Here is a 26817-nt window from a genome sequence, read left to right on the forward strand (position 1 = left end):
GATATACAATCATAATCACATTCTTTGTCCAAAAAATTGTCTTGTCAATGTAAAGAAACCCCTAATGCTATCTCTATTTCAGCTAAATATGAGGGCTAAATGAATAAGTAAGGATCCCTTAACCACTTACTAGTTCCAAAAAAGCTCTTTACTGGTGTCATGTTACCACAGAACTACAAATTAAACCTGAAGAAAACTAGTATAGCTGTACTTGTGTGGAAAAAAATAAAAAATTATGCACTTTATTTATTACGGTGAAAATTATAGGAGGTACAGGCGACTAAAATATGTCGCGTCTCAAATTCCAGTTGTTGCACAAGTGTCAGACACTGCGAAAAGTTAAAACTAAACTTTATAATTAAAAATGTATTGCAAGTTACTTAAAAATAAAGAAATTTTACTTTCTAGGTAAATATTAACATTATTACCCACAGATCAGGCAAAATTTGCTGAATCAGCAATTTTCACTCCCAGGGGTGAAATTTAAGGGCTGTTTTTATTCTAGTTGCCCTTAATCAACTTTTTATTGATAAACTTACAAATTGCATAGGTAAAACAAATACCTTTATTGATTTTGTGTAAACATATATATCCCAGTTAAGGTGGCACGGTAGTATTTCCTGGCCCATAAGGGATAATGATAGCCTTTTTAGGATTTTCACCACTTTCTAGCACTGCGAAAAATTCTACATACACAGTTAACTGAAGTACTTTCATTATACTAATCAGAAATAAATTTGAATATGTATCATGACCGTTTACTTTTTTTGCTATTTTTAAAAACCTAAGGCCACTAGTGCTTTTAGGTCTTTTATCATGCAGTGAATACAAAATTTAAAAAAATTCTCAAAAATTCATTTTCACCTGTTTGTAAAATTATTTCATATTTTTCTACACCTGATTCATCCCTCAGTTTGGGAAAGTATGTTCAGTTGATACTGTATTTTTAGTCCAATCACACTGTTCAGATACATTGACCTAAGTAGGGTACACAAAAGAGCAACCTAAATTCTGGAATGCAAATACTACCGTGCTACCTTAAACCAAGTTTTATCAATGTTATATATGAAAATTAATGAAAAAAAAATGATTTTATTCATAATCAGGCTTTGAATACTAGTGATTTAGCTGATTTTTGAAAGATTTTACCACGCTTAACAACCAAAAAATAGAGTGTCCGTTACCATGGCAACCACTCATATTTCCCCACTCAAATTTATTTTTTGAGCAGTATTCAAGTAATGCTTCTACCAGGCAATTTATAGAAAAAATCTGAAACCTTCATATATCGCACTTTGCCTGGTTCTTACAAAGAGCTGTACTTACTTGATTATAGGTCAAAATTTTAATCAGTTGAACAGCATAAACAAACACACTGTGTGAAAATAATTCTGTAACGACCCACTAAGATAATGGCACATGATTACAATAAACGTGTGTACGCGTATACATGAATGTAACACACACACACTAAGGTTTATGCAATATAACGTGCTGCTAATAACGGTCTAATTATTGAAACTCTGTGTCTTTGCTCTTGCTTACAAATGTCGTTTTCTGAATTGACATAGAAGTAGCCAATCTGATTAGCATTCAAATCCTGTGACCGAGCTCCGCTTACAAGGATCTGACCACACTCCGTTATACTTTCTTTTCTGGCAATTACGCACCAGCCAATGAAATGACGTGCAAGATTACCACAAAACAGGAGGATCACGGAAGGTGTTAAAACAGAACCTAGAACAGAGTATTGTCAGATCCTTGTAAGCTAAGTGTGGACACATGATCTGTATTTCAATCAGATGGAGAAGTAGTAAATACCAACGTCGTTTGTTTGAACTGACCTGGGATCGACCTCACGTCCTCCTGTAATACGCGAGACGAGCACGAGAAAACGACACCACCAATGCGGTTGTATATTAAAATAAAAGGCAACGATATTGTTTTACACAACATTTTTGTTATGTTTATGCAAGAAAGCCTGTCAGTGCCTCCTTAATATTATTTGATAGTCTTATTAGTTATGTCTTTAACTTCTCTGCTCTAGCTTCATACATATGAGCAGTATTGACATGTTCATGTGACATATACAGCTATTAGCAAAGTAAACAGTGGTTGGTCCGTCAGCACCTGAAGTTTTTTCCGTAGCAAAAAAACCTACGGATTTTATACATTACTCCTATAACCTTATGCTCACATTGTTTGTCAATTCAAGGAAAAGTATGATATTATTTTGATAACACTTTTGTTTAATTATTTCCCCCCTATCACTATTTACCAGAACTATTTTTTGTAAAGTCGTATAGTCAATAGATTCCTCGCGGTGAACGGGCTAACCACAAAAGAGTATTTAAAGGAGATATTCATTGAACAAGTTTACCCACTGTTTGAATGAGAGCAAAATTAGGACAGAACACTTGAAGACAAGTCTTCTACCCTAATGTAACTCTTTTTTTTAATAATTGGTAAGCATATAGACAAACTAAACTGGTGTTCTTCAAATAATGTCATTACTATTATATGTTATCTCCCCTTTCAAAAAGTGAATTTAAACAGAAGAGGATAGCTACATGTGTTCTAGTTAATCATTTATACTTTTTATTGATTGAGTAATACCAGAAAAACTCCCTTTTTGGGCACTGAAATCATATTCATACATATATTCGTGTAGGCAGCAAAGCTTCATTGTGGCTCGTTTTTTTCTTACTGCGCTGCTATGGGGATACAGACAAAGCGGATTCAAATGGGAGTGTTCCCGACGTCCTCCTAAGATCGAAAAAATAAAACGGAAAATAAGATTGTTTGGCATGAAAGTTGTCAAAAGTATTGCCTAAGGTGGCATCCCCTTTGACCTGTATCTGGGAGGTAATGTATCTACGAGATTTGTTGAAAGTTAAAACCTTGTGTTGTGCTTTCATTTATACGCTGGTGATGGAATTCTGCTGCTTTAGTGCTAATGCGACAACCTGCCATTATAGACACTATCACCTGTTCCCACAAAAGACAGAGTCCATCTTTTGAGGAGTACATTGTTTGTTTATTTAAAGAGGAAGTTATCTTTGTCACGATTAGGTCCAGTCAGTTAATATAGAATATAAAGAATAAAGTAGCTTACTACGCGGTATGGATTTTGCTATTTTTTAAAGGCCTTACGGTGACATATACTTGTTGATTTCTTCGTCATTTAGTCTTTGGTGGAGAGTTGTCTCATTGGCAATCATACACAAATGTACCACATCTTCTTATTTTTATATAGAAACCCGTGAATATCTGTAATGTTTGTTAGAGGTCAAAATCCTTAAATATCCATATATAAGTAAAGAAAAAAATCAGGCACAATATTTAACATTTATCATGGATGTCCATAGAAGTCATAAGATATGTTTGCACGGTAGATTTGAAATGCAAGTTCTTCATAAGTTGAACATGTTGAAGCCTGGTAAAAAAAAACAATATGAAAATTGAAAGTAATTCAAAACCTTTACACATATAAAACTATTTTCGGATAGTTCCTTCAATTATTTCTAGTTTTATTTTAAGGACAAATGACATCAGACTCTCCGCAAGACCTTGTTTGTTTGTGTAAGGGGGAAATCATGTACAGGCAGCATGCTTTAACAAGGAGCAGCGACTCATTTCTAAAACAAAAGTACGAGAAAAAAGTCATAAATATTCCAGTATAATTTACGATCACTTTTAGTCGTAAGATTTCTTGGTAAAAGAGTCGCAGGTGGGCTGTTGCAAGGCAAAATGTTTGTCCCTATCCAGTATATCCTCATATTCCTGTCGCAGTGAAAAATTCCCCGACATTCATCCCAGACGTCCTTTGTTACAGGACTTACCTATTGTATTTATTGTCAATGTTTTGTCGTCCTGAACATGCACGAAATGTTTGCCACTGGACGTTAAGCAACCAACAATCAATCAATCAATCTTTCTTGCATGAATTTGTGTTTTGTCAAAATGTAAGTAATTGTAACAATGTCCATGCCTTATCAACCGACATAGCTGTTTACACAGATGACATACCATGAACATTATGTATTTGAAATATTTTCTAGCTGAATTGAGGTGTTCCTCGTTCATGTCGTTTGTGAATTTTAACTTTCTATAATTTTCGAAGTTTCATTTTGTATATGAAAACGGTCGTGTCTTAGTTTTTGAATTTTTCATAAGAACCGCTTGCATTCATTATAATGAAAGTTAATCGTAGTTGTCACTTCAATAAATCACGCTTCTTGCATCATCTGAAAAACTATCGTGTATTGAGACTAAGAATGGGAATTGTTTAAAAAAAAAAATCATTGACATGTCAAGTCTTGGAAAACTGAGACGAAATCTAAGCTAATGTTGTTGGATTTTATCGACAATGTATTTTGGATACTCTATTAAAACATATTATTCTCAAATGTATGTATATCTTGCCCAGAAATGCTATTTATCTAGGTCGAACATCAAGGTCATTCTGTTGCATATATTTAGTAGGCTTTGAAATTTCCATCAAACTTGTTACCTTCGAAAAAGTTAAATAATACGTTATTCTGACGTCATGTGCAAATATGAAACACATCTAAGTCGGAACTTTTATTTAAAAGCATTGATAAATAATACTACTTGTATAGCTTATTGAATGGATTATTGATTTTGAAAAAAAATATGCAGTTTTGTTTCTTTGATTAAAATAGGATTTTTTTTAAGCGATGACTTTTGATCCTGATTTAAGGCACCAGCTTTCATATTTACGATATTTAGACAAAACAAGTGCAAGATTTGTGTGCAATGAATCTAAAATAACCTTTACAAGTGCTTGAAAATTAACAATATATTTTCTGGAACTTGCTATGACAATGCACTTTTCTCCTTAGCAACAGACAGAATCCTTGGTAACTGAATTTTTTTTTAAATATTAATATATCTCTTCCGCAACCTCAGACGGTCACCCCTTTTTTATCCACAAATTAAATGAAAATTTGAATTTGACTTTCAATAAATATTTGAATATAAAACAGCACAGATATGTACAAATTGCTTAACTCTTAGCAAAATATTGCACTGCCTAGCGACCTTGATTCTGATAGCAAACGTAATTTACTGAGAGATTATGTCGACACGTATAATGATTACATTAGACTATCCAACTATCGATTAAACTCCTTGCATTTTCTACAAAACTGCAAACACTGCAAAAATAGCCTTAAATTAATATCAAAATATAAGGGATCGACCAATCCCTGGTGGTTGGGAGATTGCAGAAGGATTTTTTGCGGTTTGACTATTTATATTCATATGATGCTATGAGTCAATTACCAATATATTATTGTGTGATGCCTAATCACATTAGTATATTTTATCTACGTATTTTATCGTAGTAGCATAACGGGTGCTGCATGTTGAGGAGGATCTGCTTACCCTTCCGGAGAACCTGAGACCACCCCCTGTTTTTGGTGGGGTTCATATTACCAAGTCTTTAGTTTTCTATATTGTGTTTTGTATACTGTTGTTTGTCTTTTGGTCGTTTTTCGTGGCTTTGATAGGAACAGATTTATTTTCGATTTTGTACAAAACAGTTTTCTGGATTTTGATTTGCAGACTATTCTTATACTTTATGACTTCTGCAAGGTTTAATATGTGCAGCTCTTACCAGGCCAGGATATCCAATTTCAAAATCCTCCTGAACCTTCCCCAAGAAAATGATATGGGTGTCTCCTTAAAAACAGCTTTACCCCAAAAGATTTTTTGCTACAAACTGTATTTAACATAGATGCTAATGTTAAATATCTTTTTGGATAAAGCTGTTGCTCATTTCTTTTTTTACCGCATTAAAAAATTGCCATTTGTTGTCAACATGTTTGTAATGTTGCTTGTGACCTTTCTGCACTAAAGTGTCTAATAGTTTTTGGTTAGACTCGGCCGTGGTTTCGAACTCACAACCCTCCGCTCTCGAGACCACCAAGGCGGTCAGATATGAAAGGAGACGACTGAATAAGACTCTAACGATCGATCTATACTTTCAACTTTTGGAAATATGGAAATCAAAGATGATTACAATTGATGACTAGCGTCCATCAGCCAATATTACACGGACAAGCAGGACGATATGCTATGTTATATCAGAAGTCAGATGCGGATCCAAGAATTTGAAAAAAAGGAGAGACAAACTAGACACCGTTAGGAGTGGAACAGTGATGTTAACAGTCTATGCATTAACCATATATGTAGTTCAATATGGGGACCGGGCCTTTGTTCCCCTCTAAATCCGCTGTTGTATGTCTTTTGCTTGGGGTCCCTAGTAATGGATTTCTGGTTTTACAGTTTTTTTGGGGGGGTGGGAAACAGTCCAACATAATGTATAGGTAACCGCACTCTAGCATATATTCTATAAAATTAAAAAGATGCGTGTAATTACCAATGAGAAAACAATCTATTAGTCAGAGTCGGATTTAGGGGAAGGAAGGCAGGGGGCCTGGTACCCTTACAAAGCTATATATATGGTTATTTCATAGACATTTTACAAGTTCAACTCCTACGTTGTCTTGTTGTACCCTCTCTAACCCTTTTCAAAACCTTGAATCCGCAGATGAAAGTGCCTTAATTACTTCAATGTTAACAATTATAGGTGACCGTACGACTTCAACAATGGGCAAGGTGCGTTAGAAAGTTATTATAAACTATTCAATATTTTGAGTTATAAAAGTTGAATATACTCTTAAACTGCTTTTACACACAAACGAATTTAAAATTCGAAGATAAGGCATTTCTAGAAGATTTTTCTTTACACAAATGTTACATTTGCAGACAAATTATAAAAATACCTGAAATATTTGAAATAGGATGAACAAATTCTTCTTCAGAATAAATTATTTTCTATATAATTTATGCCAGGTTTTTGCGAGAACTACTGATTCAAATGTGCTCTGTTAATAAATTTAAGTTGAAATAATATAAAAAAAAATGTCTTTTATATAGGTTGAATTGTTCCACATCTATTATGCGTACATTTGTGTTCTTTTTGACAAAATACACAGATTACATGTGTTCATCTACTGATATTCTAAATGGTCATTGTTTTCATCACTCTGAAGTACAATGTACAGTTATGCTATTGAAAAGTGAAACCCAATCTAGCATATGCAATACTTGGTCATAGAGCACACTATGATAGCTTGCTTAAATTGTTTATTTATATGTTTTACTATGTCACATATGACAGAAGACATCATAGGAGCCTCGTGTTTCAATATGCTTCCAATACCAGAAGAAGACCATTAAATAGACAGAAGAAACATACCAGTATTGGATGTCCCCGATGAAATACGAGGATATGTTTTTTCTATGTACAAAAGGGTCAGCGTCAATGAGTCAGCAACCCATTGACAAAAATAACTACAAGAAATGTAGAGGACAACAATAGACAGGTGTCTATATCATATGTAAAGTCCCCGAGTCCCTTTTAGTTATGAACAAAAACCGAAACGACCAAACATCTGGAGATCACACATATTTTATAATTTCAAAAACAGTTACTATGTACACTCAACATTCGATTTAGCAATAGGGCCACAGCAGGAGTCACTAGTGAAGCGCTTTATGAAGGAATTGAGTTTTAACAACGGCTTTGGTGTAGTTCGTGTTGCTCTTTCTGAATTCCACTTTATATTGTATTGCTTATCCATGAACGATGTATTGTACTAGTATTCTTTAATCAGATGTTCTAATTTTTTTTGTTATCTACAAAACTGGACGAAGGACATTGACCTAGCTAAACATGCGTAGTGTACGCATAGTTTATACACATGGTGTTGCTGTGTTCGTTGTTTTTAACGGATTAACCTAAATTAAACTAAAGCTCATACTCTGTTATTTGTTCTATTTCCATGATATTTAATTGAAGTCTAGTTGCCATTTAACTTCAGGCATATACTACATGATTCAAACATAACATTACAGACTAAAAACAAAACAAACATTAAATAATATGGAATAAATATATGAGTCCCCTGACCGTATAATTTTAATGACCGTCATTAAACAATAATATTTGGATGTTAAGTAATTAAATTGGAAAGGGTAAAATTTGAACAACCTAGAAGTTATATGTTGGTCTTTTTTCTTGTCATTTTTATGACCATGTGTTATTTCCTTTCACTAAAGTACACTCATAAAATATAAATGAAATAAAAAAGTCAGTCTTAAATGTCCCGAAAACCTTCCATTTTGTGCATTTTTTAACCGGACTATTTAAAACTAAACCGGACATTTAAACTGCTGTAGCACTCGAAATTCGAACGATGTCAAAAGCGGAATTCTAAGTGAAAAAGAAGGAAACTTGAATACTTGCGAAATTAGAGTAAAATAGTCTACATTCATATAAAACATCCAGGTGTTTTATACCTATCACATTAAAACTAATTTCTAGACTAATCATATGACAAGCTGTTCATATATTATTCCAGTTTCTTATACACTCTATAATATATCTATAAACTATATAAGTTAGCTAATACTCTAAATAAAAGAGAGGTTACAGATCTATACTAAAGGGATATTCATACTCATCAGTCGAAAATAAACTGACAAAATGCCATGACAAGAAAAATAAACGTTCAAAGGACAAAAACCAGTATACAAAGCAAAACATAGAAAAAAAGCCTGAGCAACAGGAACACCACCAAAAACCATGGGTGATATCAGGTGCTCCGACATGGTAAGCATGCAGATCCAGCCACATCGTGTTGCTCATGTAAGTACAAACCCGGTGAAAAGTCTAATTCAGTAGGTCTCACTCGAGAAAGATATTATATAAACTAAATAAAATATTGTATAAACTAATTGAGAGGTCTTATAAATTTAATAAGATATCTTATGAATTTAGAAAGATATCTTTTATATTTAATAATATTATTAATTCGTATTTTTTAACTAATTTGATTCGTTTAGAGATAGTCACATGTTAAACTATATTTTCGAAGGTAGAGAGAAAACGGCGGATAGCAAAAAGCATATTGCACAGCAAAAAGCATATTGCACGGTTATTTTTAGAATATCTAAAAACCGATATACTTTGTGACGTCATGTAATGAATTTCATGATATTGTTAAAAGTTTTATAAAAAAAATATCTATGATCGATTATTTGAAGAAAAAAATCTTCATATACATAAGATGTAAAAAGGTAAATGAAATAACAACTTATATGTTATTGTCTAGGAGACAATATGATATCTATAAAATTCCAACAAAATCAAAAAATCAAATCAGGATTTTGATACAAATATGGTCGGAAATTAATAATATAACAATTATAGCCTATTGATGAGGTCAATACAGGATATATCGACCCAAAGAAGTATATCGACCTCGGACTTCGTCCTCAGTCAATATACTTCTTTCAGGTCAATATATCCTTGTATCGACCTCATACAAAGGCTATAATTGTATAATATATCTTATTAAATACTTAATTAAGATATCGTATTTAGGTTATTAAATATATTATTTAGGATATTAGATATATGATTTAGAAAAAAAAATATCTTGTTTATTTTAAAATATATTTCATAATTTTTGTTTATGTTCAAGATTTTATCAAGTTAATACGATATCTCATAAAGTATATCAGATATCTCATAAAGTATATCAGATATCTCATAAAGTATATCAGATATCTTATTAAATTCAAACTAGATAAGATATATCATAAAGATTAATATAATATACTTCATAAGATATCTTATTAACTTATTAAATATTTTTGTTTTTACTTTATAAGATATCTGAAAATGAAATAAATATAAAAATGACTTGCCATATGGTCAGTCCAAATCTACATTAACCATGCTAACGGTATCAACATTAATCTACTGTCAATTTCACATGATATGCATTAAAACTTTTTCCTGCAGTCACAACTATCGATATTAATTGTTTGTCTCGTTGTCTTATATCCTATAAATCTTCTGGTAAAAAATGCATGCACAACTTCGCATAGGTATCTTGTGTCATATACAAGATAAAAAAAAGGGGGGGGGGGGGGGGGGGCGCTTTCAAATAATTCTGAACCATACCTTACCCTAACACTATTCACATACTTTAACCTAATCCTAATTAAAACATGGTTCCCTAAGCAAATGAATGCCAGAGGAGAGCTACAAAAAGGACTTACATGGTCCTTAAACAAAAGAGGCAATATTGTTTAAGTACTTTATCAAATACCTTGAAATTTCTAGAAATACCGAAACCTAAATACAGATAAAAAGGTCGCACATACCTAAAATGTTCTCGTGTTTTCTCACCTTCCTAGGGACCCCGATCAGTGTATTTAACGGATAATCTGGTTTCCGTCCGGCTTTTTTTTGTTGAACGCCTGTTTTGTCGTGTCAGAATAAACATAAAAAATATTTGTCACTTGATTTTCAGTTATTTCTTCCATTTTTCAAGGGGCCTCGGTGGCCGAGTGGTCTAAGTAGTTACTACTGTAATCACTAGCCAGTCAACACTGAGGTTGTGAGTTCGAACCCCGCTCGTGCGGGTGCACTCGACTCCAATCTTAATGGACTAGGATTGTCAGTTTTCCTATCGAAGGTTGGTGGTTTTCTCCGGGCACTCCGGCTTCCTCCACCAATAAAAACTGGCCTTCACGAAAAAGCCCAAAAGCGGCGCTTAAAAGTGGCGTTAAAACACCAAAAATCAAATCAAATCAAATCCATTTTTCAAAGGTCTTTCTCCATGAATTGAGCATGCTTTAAAAACCCATGTCCCTGGACCTTCATCAATCAACTATCAATCAATTTTTATCGATCTTTTCTTGTTTTGGGGGAAAGGAAAAATACCTGCACAAATGGTTTTAAAAAGCTTTCCTCCTTATATATCAAAACGTTTAACTCTTCTGGAACTACACGTTCTACTGATATTTAGAGTAGTTATGTATACATATATATATATATATATATATTAGCAGGGTTTAAGAACATTTGTTGTTCGACCTGTTAGTCAAATGCGTTTTGTTAAAATATACTTTTTCACTTTTTTGGTCTTTTGGAAAATGTTGTTTGTGCTGCATTTAGACCCCTCTAACAAGAAATTTGTTTTGCATGCACACGTATAAAAATTGCGGTTTTTATCCAACGCAATCATAGGATTGAACGTTGTTTTCAATTTAGACTTGTTTATATTTTTTCGTTTGGGCTTGTATTATATTTTCCTTCGGGTTTATAAGATCCGTTCATCCTATTTCGACTCTTTAAAATTCAAGAGTCAATCCCAAATTGAGGTAAATTATATGGCCTTCCAAATACCGTTTCGATCCCTAACATCACTGAAGAGACATCAATTGTCGAAATCCGGATATGGTGTACAAATTTTTGCACCTCATGTTTGTGGTATACCATCTTTTCCACAAGTTTATTGTTTTCTGTTTAGTATTAAATTAATATTAAAATCCATTTCGTTAGATCTGGTGATCAATTTATTTGGCAATCGCCAATGGCAGTCAGCAGGGTTTAAGAACATCAGTTGTTCGACCTGTTAGTCAAATGCGTATTGTTAAAATAGACTTTTTCACTTTTTTTGGTCTTTTTGAAATTTTTGTTTGTGCTGTATTTAGACCCCTCTACCAAGAAATTTGTTTTACATGCACAGGTATAAAAATTGCGGTTTTTATCCAACGCAATCATAGGTTTGAACGTTGTTTTCAATTTAGACTTTTATATTTTTTCGTTTGGGCTTGTATTATATTTTCCTTCGGGTTTATATGATCCGTTCATCCTATTTCGACTCTTTAAAATTCAAGAGTCAATCCCAAATTGAGGTAAATTAGATGGCCTTCCAAATACCGTTTCGATCCCTAACATCACTGAAGAGACATCAATTGTCGAAATCCGGATATGGTATACAAATTTTTGCACCTCATGTTTGTGGTATACCATCTTTTCCACAAGTTTATTGTTTTCTGTTTGGTATTAAATTAATATTAAAATCCATTTCGTTAGATCTGGTGATCAATTTATTTGGCAATCGCCAATGGCAGTCAGCAGGGTTTAAGAACATCAGTTGTTCGACCTGTTAGTCAAATGCGTATTGTAAAAATAGACTTTTTCACTTTTTTTGGTCTTTTTGAAATTGTTGTTTGTGCTGTATTTAGACCCCTCTACCAAGAAATTTGTTTTACATGCACAGGTATAAAAATGCGGTTTTTATCCAACGCAATCATAGGTTTGAACGTTGTTTTCAATTTAGACTTTTATATATTTTTTCGTTTGGGCTTGTATTATATTTTCCTTCGGGTTTATATGATCCGTTCATCCTATTTCGACTCTTTAAAATTCAAGAGTCAATCCCAAATTGAGGTAAATTATATGGCCTTCCAAATACCGTTTCGATCCCTAACATCACTGAAGAGACATCAATTGTCGAAATCCGGATATGGTGTACAAATTTTTGCACCTCATGTTAGTGGTATACCATCTTTTCCACAAGTTTATTGTTTTCTGTTTGGTATTAAATTAATATTAAAATCCATTTCGTTAGATCTGGTGATCAATTTATTTGGCAATCGCCAATGGCAGTCAGCAGGGTTTAAGAACATCAGTTGTTCGACCTGTTAGTCAAATGCGTATTGTTAAAATAGACTTTTTCACTTTTTTTGGTCTTTTTGAAATTGTTGTTTGTGCTGTATTTAGACCCCTCTACCAAGAAATTTGTTTTACATGCACAGGTATAAAAATTGCGGTTTTTATCCAACGCAATCATAGGTTTGAACGTTGTTTTCAATTTAGACTTTTATATATATATATATATACAAAATAACTTGAAAATATCAGTTGATTTTCGGTTATTTAGATGTTTACTTGGATTGTATTCCCATAGGCTCCATTTTACAGCTACATGTATAGGTTTAAAACAATTTGCAGTGGCGGATTTCACACGCCCTTTATAGAGCTTCATATATAATAAATGCATATAATTTTTCATAGTATTACTCCAAACGTTGGCTTGCATGGCTTCCCTTTTTCAAAATCCTTGATCGAACCTGATTTGTTATACACTGTTGATATCTAGACTTAAACGAGGTTGTTTGAGTAATAACAATAATGTTGTACCGTTAAAATTAGACTGCGTCAGGTTATTCTAAATGAAGCTTATTTTTTTGTTTAAATTTTCTATAGTCAACATGTGATTTTAATCGTGAACATTTTGAAATCCATTGTAATTAATGTACGACTTGGGCTTTTGGTATAAATTAAACTGTGGAATGATTCATCCAAACTCTTAACAAGATTCTTGTGAAATTACTTTCCTCAGAATTATAAATGAATATTAATAAAAAAAAAAATATTTCGAACATTTTGATAAAATAATAAAAAATAACCCTTTGCAGTTCAACTTTTAATCTGCGATTCCAGAAATTTTTCAGATTATCAGAAATAGTGGAGTGACTTTAACCATAAAATTGAATCTTTAATGCTCCCATCTAACACACGGCTAACTTAATATATATCATTTGAAAGGTCAACCTCTGTATTTTATATTTTGCCCGGTCGTAAAAATTCGTACGGCGCAAAACATAAAAAATCAAGATAAAAGATCAAAGACGAACAAGTGCATATTTTCTAAGATGTCAGCTTTATTGCATATTCTGTCTTTTTTTTTATTTTAAAATCATGTATGCAAACAACTTGAACTTTTAGCACAGAGAACAGTCACTTATCAAGCGCACTTTCAAATATTTAAAGCGAGTTTTTGATAGACAGCACATTTTTTTCCGAAATTTGAGTAAAAGTGATAAAAATTAGTGAAAACCAAAATATTGATTTGAGATTAAACTGCTTATCACCTAAAACTAAATAAAACCCTGTAATTAGTGCTAAATAATTTGTTTACATCATCAATTTTCTATAATAATGCTTACTTCTAATCAAACAGCAAATCATAATGACGCATACAGTTGCCCAAAATACCGCCATCTGCTGAAACACAGCTTTTTAGCACTTCTTCTGTTGAAACATTGTATGTAGTTAATATAAGATTGAAGAAACAAAATTCTTAAGAATGTGAAAACATTTAAAGGAAAAAAAATATGAGGGCATCATGCTGTTGCTGGTAATTAAGGTGCGAAACTGCGATATATCAAAGGGCAATGTAACTTCCAGACTGAAATAACAAATCTTTCGAATTTTCTTATTGTTTGATTTGTAATTTAATTATATGATATAAGTAAAAGAGTTTTTATTTATATAATGTCAACCATAAAAAAAATATTAAAACTATAAACACAAATAAATAAAAAAAATAATAAGGAAAAATGAAATTTCAAAGAAATCACTTGTGCAAATTAGAAAACGTGTCCTATTGGACCGCGCTGAAGTACGTCCATTATTCATTTTTCATTATTCAAAATTCAATAATGAATAATGAAATAGTTCACTATTCACTATTCAATGTTAAGTGATGAATAATGAATAATGAAATAGTTTATGTTTCATTATTCAAGTTGAAGCGGTGAATAGTGAAAAAAAAAAAAAATTGACTGTAACACTATAGCTATATCCCGTATTTCTAAATTAGTCTTTTTGGTGTTATCTAACAAATATTCAAATTGATATCAGAAAAAATAAATATAAAACACTCTTTAAATTCTAATTTGATTTATTTATCTGGTTCCTAGTTTCGGAGGATAAACTAGTGGGTTTTCCTAACTATTTTTAACAGAAATTCCTTAGTTCAATGTATGGACGACCTGAATACCAAAACATACATATATAAATTAAAATACTCTACGTGGTATTTTTTTATTTTCACTGGACCTTTGCTATTCTTCATCCTCTAATTATAGATATAACAAGTCGATTGTTCAGCAATGACCATTAGAGGGGTTACGGAGGACCTAAATGCCAAAATACGCGTGAAAATTAAGAAATAGACAATTTTGAATAATGAAATGGATATTTTGAATAATGGAACGGATTGCTGCGACCCTTTAGCCCCTAATTATAGATATACCTTATACCTCATTCGAAAGCTTATTAAGAGAGGAACAAAAGGTATATAGTCAATATTTTCCCTATTGGCTCCTTAAACTGCATTGCTCATCAACGACAGAACAGGGTGTTGAAATCATTATATACTAGACATTGTAAGTATCGGTATGCCTGTTCTTAGTAAAAAACCTTATAGTAATACGTAATTTTCAAGCAACTAATTTTTGAAATGTTGCAGTTACATTGACTTTCATTCTTTATCTTACGAAACTTATGTCCCAACTCCCTTAAACAATTTGACCTCAAATATATTTTTTATGCCATTGGTCATAAAGCTCCGCATGTATTCAAGTAGTTATACATTTTTTACTTTCATAATTTTGGTTTAGAGCGTTCCCATTGAAAATAAATCAAGAATAAACGCACCAAATTTAAAAAGATTAATGTGGTTTAAAAAAGTCTATTAGCTCGCAATAATTATAGTTACAAATAGAATAGTTTGGATGACTTTTTCCTTTATTCATATGAGGCTGACTTCATACAAAAGATTCTTAGAAAGAATCAAAAGAAACTTCCATTTTTTTCAACTTCTATTTCCACTGTAAAGGTGATGTACTCTCACTAAATAAGTCAATGTATGGTGACTATGTTAAACGCATATACAGTATCCCATTGAACTTGGAAAACAAAGGATACAACAGATACAGTTAAGTCTACCCCATATCTTGACTTATATTTAGAACTTCTATCGGTTGAGAACAAAACTTTACGGCAAAAGAGATGATTTCAGCTTCCCAGATGTGAACTTTCCATTTCTATGTAGCAAAATTCAAGCAGCGCCTGCATATGGAGTATATATCTCCCAGTTGATACGATATTCCAGATCGTGCATTTACGTTCATGATGTCCTTGATAGAGGGTTGCTGCTCACAAGGAAGTTAGTAAGCCAGAGTTTAAATTGAGTAGTCAAAATCATTCCTACGGAAATTTTATAGACGCCATTACGAGTTTGTTGACCGTTATCTGACTCACAGATGACGACGGATATGTTCCAATTATCGTAACCACAACCCCGTCCTCTTTGTCTCGAATGTGACCTACCGACGAATAACACTTAATTCTGGGTCAGTACTTACATGAGCCACTCGACGGGTGTTACATGTGGAGCCGGATCTGCTTATCCTTCCAGAGCCCCTGAGTTCACCGTTGTTTGTCTTTTGGTCTTTTTTTGTTTTTTGCACCGGCTTTGTCAGTTTGTTTTCAACTTATCAGTTTGAATGACCCTTTGATATCTTTCGCCTCTTTTAGTAAGAAATTTTTCACAATTGTGGTTGAATTTGTCTTGATTACGAATTGATGATATATCACCGTGAGCAAATTAAATGATCTTCGCGGATTTTTTTTTATTGCGTTTAGTCCTCGCAACTCTTTTCTGTGAGGCGATTTTCATTATTGCAACTAAGATTTCTTAAAGTAACATGATACCAATGGAACAATCTCAAACCATGAATCAAAGAAACTAAGATAACACCATGACCTAAAAAAAGTCATAAAGACAAACAACAGGCCACAAAACAGAGCACTTAAATGTAAAAACGAACACTACATAAAACCGTGAAGGATCTTATGTCATGTATGTGGTCAGGAAGGATATTCAGCCGTGTATTAGGTGGATGCATTAAAGTCCTTAACTAAGATGCTTTTTAAAAAATGTCACTCCCCTAAAATGTGTGCGTCCACGAAATTCATTTCCCCCTAAAACTCTATTGTAGCGTTACAGTCCTACATATAAGAGATAAGTGATATCGACTTGTGTCTGTTTTTTCGTTGCACAGTATATCCTGAATATCTAATTCCTTTAACATTTTTCGTCTGTAACGTTTTCCATCACCAATTTGTAAATGTGAATCCATCGCTGTCGAAAAATCTTGTCTAACTGATATTCCCGCTGATTCAGAAGCCCGTGCTAAATTTAGAAAGTAGGCGGATATTTATGTGTAAGGACCGAAAAGGATAAACCAACTGATTCTGATCAAAATTATTTTAAAAGTAAAACAACAAAAAACACATGTATATGAAATATTAAATTTTAAACAGCAAAAGCTGCGATATGTTAACACAGATATTTCATATTTTTTGGATAATTTTTTTGGTGTATCGTAAATTATACCATAGTTTTTGTTGAAACCCCTAGGCAGCCCCACTCGACCTCGTCTCGTGAGGTTATTGCCGGGGTTTTCAACAAAAGCTATGGTATAATTTACGAAACTCTGCAAACCTATCCGAAAGATATGAAATATCTATAACTTATATTACTTTTCGATACATTCATGCTACGCTTTTTGTGCATTAAGTACCTTAATTCGTCAAACACATGCTATGTATATTTTAATACGTGTTTTCCCTGTATTCTTATCAGTGACACGAATCTTCTGTTAACACACGATCATAGGATAAAAACAAGAACACAATAAGTGCAAATAAGCTGAAATTACAAAAAATATATACAAAAATCTGTACCCCTCCCCTCAAAGAAAAAGATAATAATGACGAAGTCCATGCCTTAAGCTCTACTCCATTAAAGAGGATGGACCAGCATGTTAAAGGTTATGAATAATATTGATCAAAAAGCAGAATCGAAACAAACAAAATAAGTCTCCAACATCAAGGCGACATCATAAGAAACAGACCAAACATATAAACACATTTAGTCTTTGTATTTGGAAAATGATCGTCATGCGGCTTATCTTTAATGTTATAACAATCAGTTAACGCGGGTTATAACCTGAATAATGTGCCAGACTGATCGATTTCATATCTTCTTTCCTTGTGATTGACACTTAAGACGGTCTTCTTTTCTTCGACAACCCAATTACGAACTTCCACTTTCATTATCTATATCATATACTAGTCAACAAAAGAAACGATACAAGGCAATGTATTTTCCATACATAATAACATTGGATACAATGTTCCAAACCAAATCATTGCCCAATTGGTCTAATAATTACAGAGTGTTATTTTCTTATAATTCTTATATGATTTGCATATTAGGGAAAACGTTGATATGATTGGTCGAGAGGACTTCCGGTAGTTGATCTTGACGTTGTTTATTTTTCGATAGACGACGTTGACCGAACTACTTTTCGTAACCAATGTAAACAAGATGGCGGCGATAAAAACACCGACGTTAACAAAATTTATTTTCCTTGTATGTTAACGTTAATCGTTAAATTGAAAAAAATACACAAAAACATTCGTTTGAATGATAAAAAGAGTTTTTGTAGTTTATTTTTTATCAGATAGCAAATTTCATGGAGTGCATATTTTTGCGTTAACCAACAAATATATTCATGCGCCAGGCCTATTCAATGACACAAATATACAACTTACGTGTGATAGAGGTTACGCCTTTTTAAAGGAATTTATTGGTGTATAAACTGGACCAAGTCACTCACAAACATATCATAAAAGTCTTTCGGACTTTTATTTGTTTGTGAGTGACTCAGTCGAGTTTATACACCAATAAAATCCTATAATCAAAACCATTGATTTAAGGCAAATACGCGATTTTTTTTTTTTTTGGAATTTTTGTTATTTCAAAAATCGTAGTTTACCCAAATATTCAACAATCGATATTAGAATTTAAAACTTTAAACTTAAACATGGTCTGCTTCAAATTTTGAATGACTTTGCGGATATTTGAATACTTAATGCTCATCTTCAAAAGTTAAGTTCCGACTTTTGTCATCATTTTCCGCAAAATAAATTTGACCCCTGTGTTCAATAAACACGGTATTTTCTAACTTTCCAATTTGGTCAGATTCTTTTTATCATGTGCATTTCCTTTGCAAATGAATGTTTTTCATTGGATAATTTACCAGTTTTTCCTTAAGTTAAGCTACCGTCAAATTCACTGTTGACATTTTGTAACCAAGGAGCCGCCATGTTGACTTGTTGAAGTAAGTAAATGTGCGAATAATGCTATAGAATCGAAAAAAGTAACACCTACCTCAAAACTTTTTTTTAATGCTTAAGTTTAGAAGGTAAACGCATTGGAAAAACCTTCCGCTTTGGCTTTTTCATTTGTATGACGTCATGTTTTAAAATGACGTTACAGCGCCAAAAACAGTAATGGAATATCGCAGAATTCTAATTTATTTTGATTTTGTACATTTTTCCGATCTCTGATGCATTACTTCTTTTTGTTATGCCTCAGAATAAGAATAAAAGTTATGTAGGGTTTTTTCAATTGTAATTTTTAACACAGCTAAATCGACATAGCGATTGCAATAGGTACCGATACATGAGGATTTACGTGGGAGCCATTCTTATGTATATCTCTGAGTCTGCGCTAAGAATAGATATATCGAGAATTTTATCAAGGTGTTGTATACAAAGCGAAAGAAGCACGTCATATTAGAATTTATGATACATTTGAGTTTAAACTTGTGTATCGTCTCTTTTGTTGACTAGTATATTAGTAAAATAGTATCGTCCTGAATATGTGTAATATTGGCTGATGGACGTTAGTCTCTTAGACTATTTCTCAATATATAGATGATCATCATAATTTTATTCATTCGTCCGCTTTCATCTCTGATTCTAATATTATTGTTTCTGTAAATGTATGTAACGCCATGACTGTCTTATGTTGATGATCATCATTATATGCAGTGATCACAGCATTATATGCAATCATGACAGCATTATATGCAGCGGTCACAACATTGTTTGCAGTGGTTAGAACATTATATGCAGTGGTCGCAATATTATTATGCAGTTGTGACAACATTATATGCAGTTGTCGGAACATTATATGCAGTGGTCACAACATTATATGCAGTCGTGATAACATTATATCTAAATATGAACAGCAGCCTTAAGGTAGCTCGGGATCTTCCTCCATCTTGGATTCTGAAGTAGCAAATAACGTTGGTCTAGATCTTTGATTAAATGTGCAAATTTTGAGAGAAGTATGCAATTTATGTGTAAGACTTTTGATATAATTATAGAAAATTGTATGTTTTATCATAATTATTGCTGTAATTTCTCAAAAACACCTTATTTGTGTTTGATTAATTTTATTCAACTTTGCCAAATAAGGGGAGATAAATCCGATAAAGTCCGTTTGTTCGTCTCGTCAGTCTGTTACGGTTAAGGTTTGCGTTTATGTCTAAATCAAAACAAACTGCGAGTCAAAGAGAACTGACTTACTATTAGTGCGCACATCTTGGACAGAAACGGATGCCCATTAAAAGCAAAATCACCTCGACCTACATTTTACACATATTTAGTGGTTAATTTTTACATTAAGATACAGAATCTAAGCAACAACAAGTCATAGAGGAATGATATATTTTCAGTGCGCACATCTATGATAATAAAAGAGTACCTTGAAAAAAAGTTGGTCACCTCGACCTACATTTTACGCATGAATGATTCTGATTAAGTTTTGTGTTAAGGTCCAGATGAAAGTAACTACAAGTAATAAAGGAATACTATTTGTTACTGCGCACTTCTTTGATATACATGAAGGTCCGCACAAAAATTTGTCACCTCAAAACACAGGCGCTAGGCTATGGAAAGCCAAATGTGTCATAATTCCATCTTTGCAATTCTGAATTTGTTACAGTGCAATTCGACAATTGAATGCTTGAGAATTGCAATTCAAACTATGCAACTATGTAATTCAAAATTCTAATTTTGAATTTCTCTTATTTATTGCTACATGGTACATTTGTGATATGTAGTTTCGTAATTTGTACATTTATGATATGTACTTTCGTAATTTGTATATTTGTGGGATGCATATTTGGAATTCGAAATTTGTAATATGTCAGTTGGCGTGTTGCATTTATATTATTTGAAAACTGTGTACTTCGGATGAATAATCGTAAATCGACATTAGTTTTAGCAACATTTGAATATCGATATTATGGTAAATTTCTTATTATGATGACAGATATTGCCGCCGTCAGAACGTTCTCTGTTTTAAATTAATCATTAATTAAATTAGTAATATTATTAATCTTTCACCTGAGTACATTTTGTACGACGAAAGAAATATAAATGAAAACAAAAAACTTTTAAAAATTATATCCGTCAATATAACAAAATTACTACTTATTTTTCATTCTTTTTTCCAATCTTTTCCATTATTTCTAATTTTCATTTTTAATAATGCATATTTAAATGTACATGACCTTTGATTCAAGCTGAATACTGCCACGAACGTGTGTAATGTTGACACCTCAGGTTTTTTCTTCAGTGTTCAGGAAAGAATTGCCAAACCAAAATACGTCTTTAAAAATTAGGTAAAAAGTATGCTTAGTGTCAATTAAGAACATTTGTTATTATTGTTGATATTGACATGGATATGTCTAGTTCAGGTACATATAAAAAAACGCTCACCGCGAGAACGGAGAGAAGAGTGATATAAATTAATTGAACAACGATGAGACAAAGGAAGTAGTAAAACAGTATCCAAGGAGAAATATAAAACAAATGTCTTGCTGCATGATTAAGGCGCCGACCATTCATATTTTGTTTGTGTGGTAGATGGGTGGTGTTCTCGGAACACACATTTGTTCGATTTAATTTAAAACGGTTTTTTTTCAATAACATACAGAAACAAAAAGGTTTTATTTAAACACAATGTCGTATCCTTCATAAACATGTTATTGTATTTTTTATTAGACTTACTAAATAAAACATACAAATGTATGCATTTAAACCCGCTGCATTTGTTTGCACCTGTCCTAAGTCAGGAATCTGATGTTCAGTAGTTGTCGTTTGTTGATGTGGTTCATAAGTGTTTCTCGTTTCTCGTTTTTTATATAGATTAGACCGTTGGTTTTCCCGTTTGAATGGTTTTACACTAGTAATTTTTTGGGGCCCTTTATAGCTTACTATTCGGTGTGAGCCAAGGCTCCGTGTTGAAGACCGTACTGTGACCTATAGTGGTTTACTTTTGTGGATTTTTACTTGGATGGAGAGTTGTCTCATTGGCACTCATGCCACATCTTCTTATATCTATATGTTTCTTGTTGCAATTGCCATATAAGGAATAGAGAATGAAGGAGTGCTATCTTATAAACTAGAGCAGAGAAAAAGTGGTGCTTAAATATAAAATTATTATAGAGAAATATTGCTTACAAACCAAAGAATAAATCACAGAAATGAAGCCTACCTCCACCCCCACCCCCCCTCCCTTCCTCCCAAAAAAAATAAAGCCTCCAACCAAACCATCCATGATCATGTTCAGATAAAAAAAATCCATGGTGCCCCATCCCTCCCCAGCTCCTGCATGTACCATTGTAATATAATAATAAAGAGACAACTATCACCAAAGTTTAAATGAAGTGGATGCAAGCAATTATATGCAACCATACGGCCTTCAAAAATGACAAAAATCAATACCGTTTAGTCGGCTATGAAAGGCCCCGACATGAAAAAAATTAAACAATTCAATTGAGAAAACTAACGGCCTAATTTATAACTAAACAATTTACCTTTTAAATCACCTTTAATCCAATTAATGGCATGTGTACAGTTGACATCTTTTCAATCACCAATAAAATATATATAATACTTCCATAATTAAACAAAGTGCCTCGGAGGACATTATATTTTTATGTTTTACAACAAAACTGACATATTAGCACGACTCCGCTTGCATATTTTTATATAAGACACAGAAGGAAAATAAAAGCATATACGCCTCCACAGGAATGTATTCACGATCTGTTTTCCCGAAAGAGTTTAAAGTAAACAAAGTTTCGTAAAAGCCGAGCACTATGAGTTTTAAGGTTTCTAACGGACATTTCGAAAATTGCGATAATTTCTAACACTAGGGGGGTGTTTAACGTCCTTGACTACCCATGATCGTCTCGCACGGTCGGTCATTTCTAACACAGCATTTTCGAATATAATAGAATATAATACATAAGGAGATGTGGTATGATTGCCAATAAGATAACTATCCACCACAGCTAAATGCCGAAGTGGATGTAAGCAATTATAGTCAACCGTACTGCCTTCAACAATGAGAAAATCCCATACTTTATGGTCGGCTATAAAAGGCCCCGACATGAAAAATATGACACAATTTAATTGAGAAAACTTACGGCCTAATTTATAACAAAACAATTTACGATTTTTTTTTATGACAGACATGAACCAACGACAACCATTGAACTACAAGCTCCTGACTTTTGACAGGCACATATAGGATTCTTTGTACTCTGGTGAAAGACAAATAATATTACTAATTTCATTGATAAATAATTTCAAATAGAGTAAATAACATCGTCTATCTGACTTATATTCCTCTTATAGTCCGCGTATTTATAGGCCTAGTTATTCAGCAGCGACGGCGGCGCCATCTGTTATCATAATATACAAAATACGAAAGTTCATGTCACAAATGTACCATTTGCAATAAATGATGCAAAATCAAAATCAGATATTTGAATTACATAGTTGCATAGTTCTAATTGCAATTCTCAAACATTCAATTGTCAAATTGCACTGTAACAAATTACGAATTGCAAAGTTGGAATTTTAAAATTACCGAGTTACATACATACAATTTAAGAATTGCAAAGTTGGATTTATGACACCTTTGACTTTCCATACTCGGCTAGCTTTAAATTATATAAACTCTACAACAACAAAAAACTTACCACTCTTTATTACGTCTCTTAATGGAGAACTATTGTGTTACTGTAAATTCTTCTCGTTGTTGTTATTGGCTTTCTTATTCTTCTCATATACAAGCTTGTCTTATTGCTATAGTCTGGGGATTTCAGTTATTTTTGCTAACAAAATTATTTCCATATCTCATGCATTTTAGGATCCAAGTCAGAAGTTGTAAAATTTTATATCTGAATATTTTTCGTTATTTGGAAAGTTTACTGTTTCTGGTAAATCTTGATTGTTTCTGTTAAAGACGTGAGGCTCTGTTCTCCTGTATATGTTTCGCTCACGGGGTAAACATAGGAAAAATGTCGAAACTTAATGAATTTGTATATATTGCATAGTCCTAATTATATACTTAAAACAGATTTCCATTCATAAAATAGTTATTTTGCACTAAACATTGCTGTTCCATGCCCTTTTGAAACAGTGTTGCAAATCTTTTTTGTTTTAGTAAAATTGTATTTCGAATGACATCGCTGAACAACATAGATGAATTTGTTTCCAAAATACCATTCATATTTTCCTTCTGACAGATGTTTGTTTCGTCTGGAAAAATACTGGGTCATGATATATTTAAATTACAGTCCCGAGTAATCTGAAGATGTTCATTTGGGGTTAAATGTTCAGAAATGCGCAATAATGTATGTTTTTAAATACTGAAAGTATAAACATATTAAGCTATGATGATACTGATTATTGAAAAAAGATTAAAAGACATTAAAAATGTCCCTAGCGTGGAATAAATTCGGGGTAAATTGGTCCTACTTCTTAATTTCTCTATTTCAATTCAGAGTTATAAATTGTTTAGATAGCTGTCTATTGTTGCCGACCATATGACTCCAGTGTTGTACTGTTATCTTTTTCGTTGGGTTGCTGTCTCATTGACGTATATCCACATCTCCTTTTTTTCCATATGAATATGAAATGAATAAAACATACATGTAGTAAGTAGATTGAGTGGATCAACGCGTTTCTTGTACAGAAAATATAACTGTTCACAGAATCTGTTGTCGGTGGTTGACCTGATTTTTCCGTGTTCGTTTTTTTATATTTTGTTTTAGTTCATTCTTGGCGACGGGATGTTTTATTCTTTTATTGTTCTTTTACATAAATCATCATGATATGTATGAAATATTAAAAAAAAATATTTGTATTTGAACAGCATTATACATGTTATACGAAAACTAAACGATCACTTCAGAGAAAATAACAAAAAAAAATAAAATTATATTAGACATCGAAAAGAGGAGACTCCGAGTAATCAATTTGGCGTACAGTCATGACAACACATTGGACATTAATTATAAATAGAGAGTTAATATATTAGACCTTGATTTTACTCGGAATGAACTACCCCTAAATGGATAAATTAATATGTGTCCAATTTGCACACAACAACAGATGTTATTTTTTCTCTGATAAAGATTTTAATCGAACTGCCTAAACAACATGACTTCAATAACTTTCATTTTGTTTGCGGGGCATTATTATCAATTATGACCGGGTCGACAATTTCCGATAAAATTTACGAAGTTTACCGAATTTTAACCGCCACCATCACTTTCATCAATCATCAGAAACAATCATCACCATCAATCATCATCATCATTATCACTGATCATCACCTTCATCAACAAAAGGCGTATAATGTTGTGACCACTGCATATAATGTTCCGACAGTTGCATATAATGTAATCATGACTGCATATAATGTTGTGACCACTGCATATAAAGTGCCGACAACATCATATATTGTTGTGACCACTGAGTATAATGTTGTGACCACTGCATATAATGTTCCGAAAACTGCATATAATGTTGTGACCACTGCATATAATGTTCCGACAACATCATATAATGTTGTGACCACTGCATATGATGTTGTCACCACTATATATATTGCTGTCACCACTGCATATAATGCTGCTACTACTGCATATAATGATGATCATCAACATAAGGCAGTCATGGCGTTCCATTTATAAATGCTCTGTATACTTTAACGGTCGGGCTAGTTTTCAGTAGTTACCTCCTCTATTAATGCAATATAGTGAATACAATATATATCAGTTTTGTACTATCCTCTTTGCAGTATATTTTCTTGTTTATTTTAAATTGTTAATCTATCTAATACTAAAATTTATTATTTGTAGTTCTTATCACAGATAAAAATTGAATAATTTGGCAGTCTTTGTTTATTATATCACCTCATATCATTTCATAAGTCAGTCGGTCTATTTTGTCTACATCTACAAAGCGTTTCAATGCTGCTGTTGTTTAAATGAAAACGAGCTACGTTGAAATAAAAAAGCTACCTTGACATATTTCAATTTCCATGGGTTTGCAACTCAAATTGAATGCATTGTCTAAATTCAAATGACATATAAAATGCCGTTTTTCTTCTTATTTTTATGTTATATCAGATATGAAAAACAAAAACACTTTCGTTTTTCATTTTTGTTTTTGAGATTTAAAAAACGAAAAACGGAAATACCTTCTTTTTTTCCTTTTTTGATTTCTTAAAACAAAAAACAAATGGACGCAAATATTCACGGACCTGTTTAGAATGTATTTTTAAATGTTCAGCAGAATTTAGAAATGCTCAAGACACAATATTTCCAGGATTATCCCAAACATTTTCAGAATTTTATATGATGTCATACGTCGTGCTATGCTTAATAATAAATCACTTAACAAGTGCTTTGATTTACATTGTTCTTTTTGTTTAGTATATGATTTTAAATGTGGTGCAGTATTAAAAAATACTCAAGATACAATATCTCCAAGATTATCGCATAATATTTACAGACTGTTGTATGTTGTCATTATAGGGAGGTAAAACAGCATTACACTTGGCAGCTGAGAATATAATTTTTGGGTTGGAGATAACACAATGGCTTGTTGACGAAAAAGGAATGGATCCCATGGATAAGACATTGCAGGTAACATTTTCCATTAGAAACGTAGTGCTATCCTTAATAGTGAATCACTTAAAAAGTGTTTTGAATTGCACTGTTTTTTAATTTTGATGTATTAAATGATTTTTTAAATGTGGTGCAGTATTCAAAAATACTAAATACTCAAAACACAATATTTTCCAGATTATCACATAATATTTACAGACTTTTATATGTTGTCAT

General features: G+C 32.5%; 1 protein-coding gene across 8 annotated transcripts in view; it reads left to right on the forward strand.

Annotated features, from left to right (window-relative positions):
- The window catches only part of LOC127701418 (uncharacterized), a 305234-nt gene that overhangs the window by 37829 nt on the left and 240588 nt on the right, over window positions 1-26817 (forward strand). For 7 of the 8 annotated variants that reach the window (XM_052205280.1, XM_052205282.1, XM_052205279.1 and 4 more), the window contains exon 2: window positions 26509-26619. The exons of the other annotated variant lie outside the window; for it this stretch is intronic. In XM_052205280.1, the coding sequence (XP_052061240.1) occupies window positions 26509-26619 (111 nt within the window). The remainder of the gene's footprint in view (window positions 1-26508; window positions 26620-26817) is intronic. 8 annotated transcript variants of the gene reach the window in all.

Source organism: Mytilus californianus, unplaced genomic scaffold (genome assembly GCF_021869535.1).
Source record: "Mytilus californianus isolate M0D057914Y unplaced genomic scaffold, xbMytCali1.0.p SCAF_5, whole genome shotgun sequence".
Taxonomy (NCBI): Eukaryota; Metazoa; Mollusca; class Bivalvia; order Mytilida; family Mytilidae; genus Mytilus; species Mytilus californianus.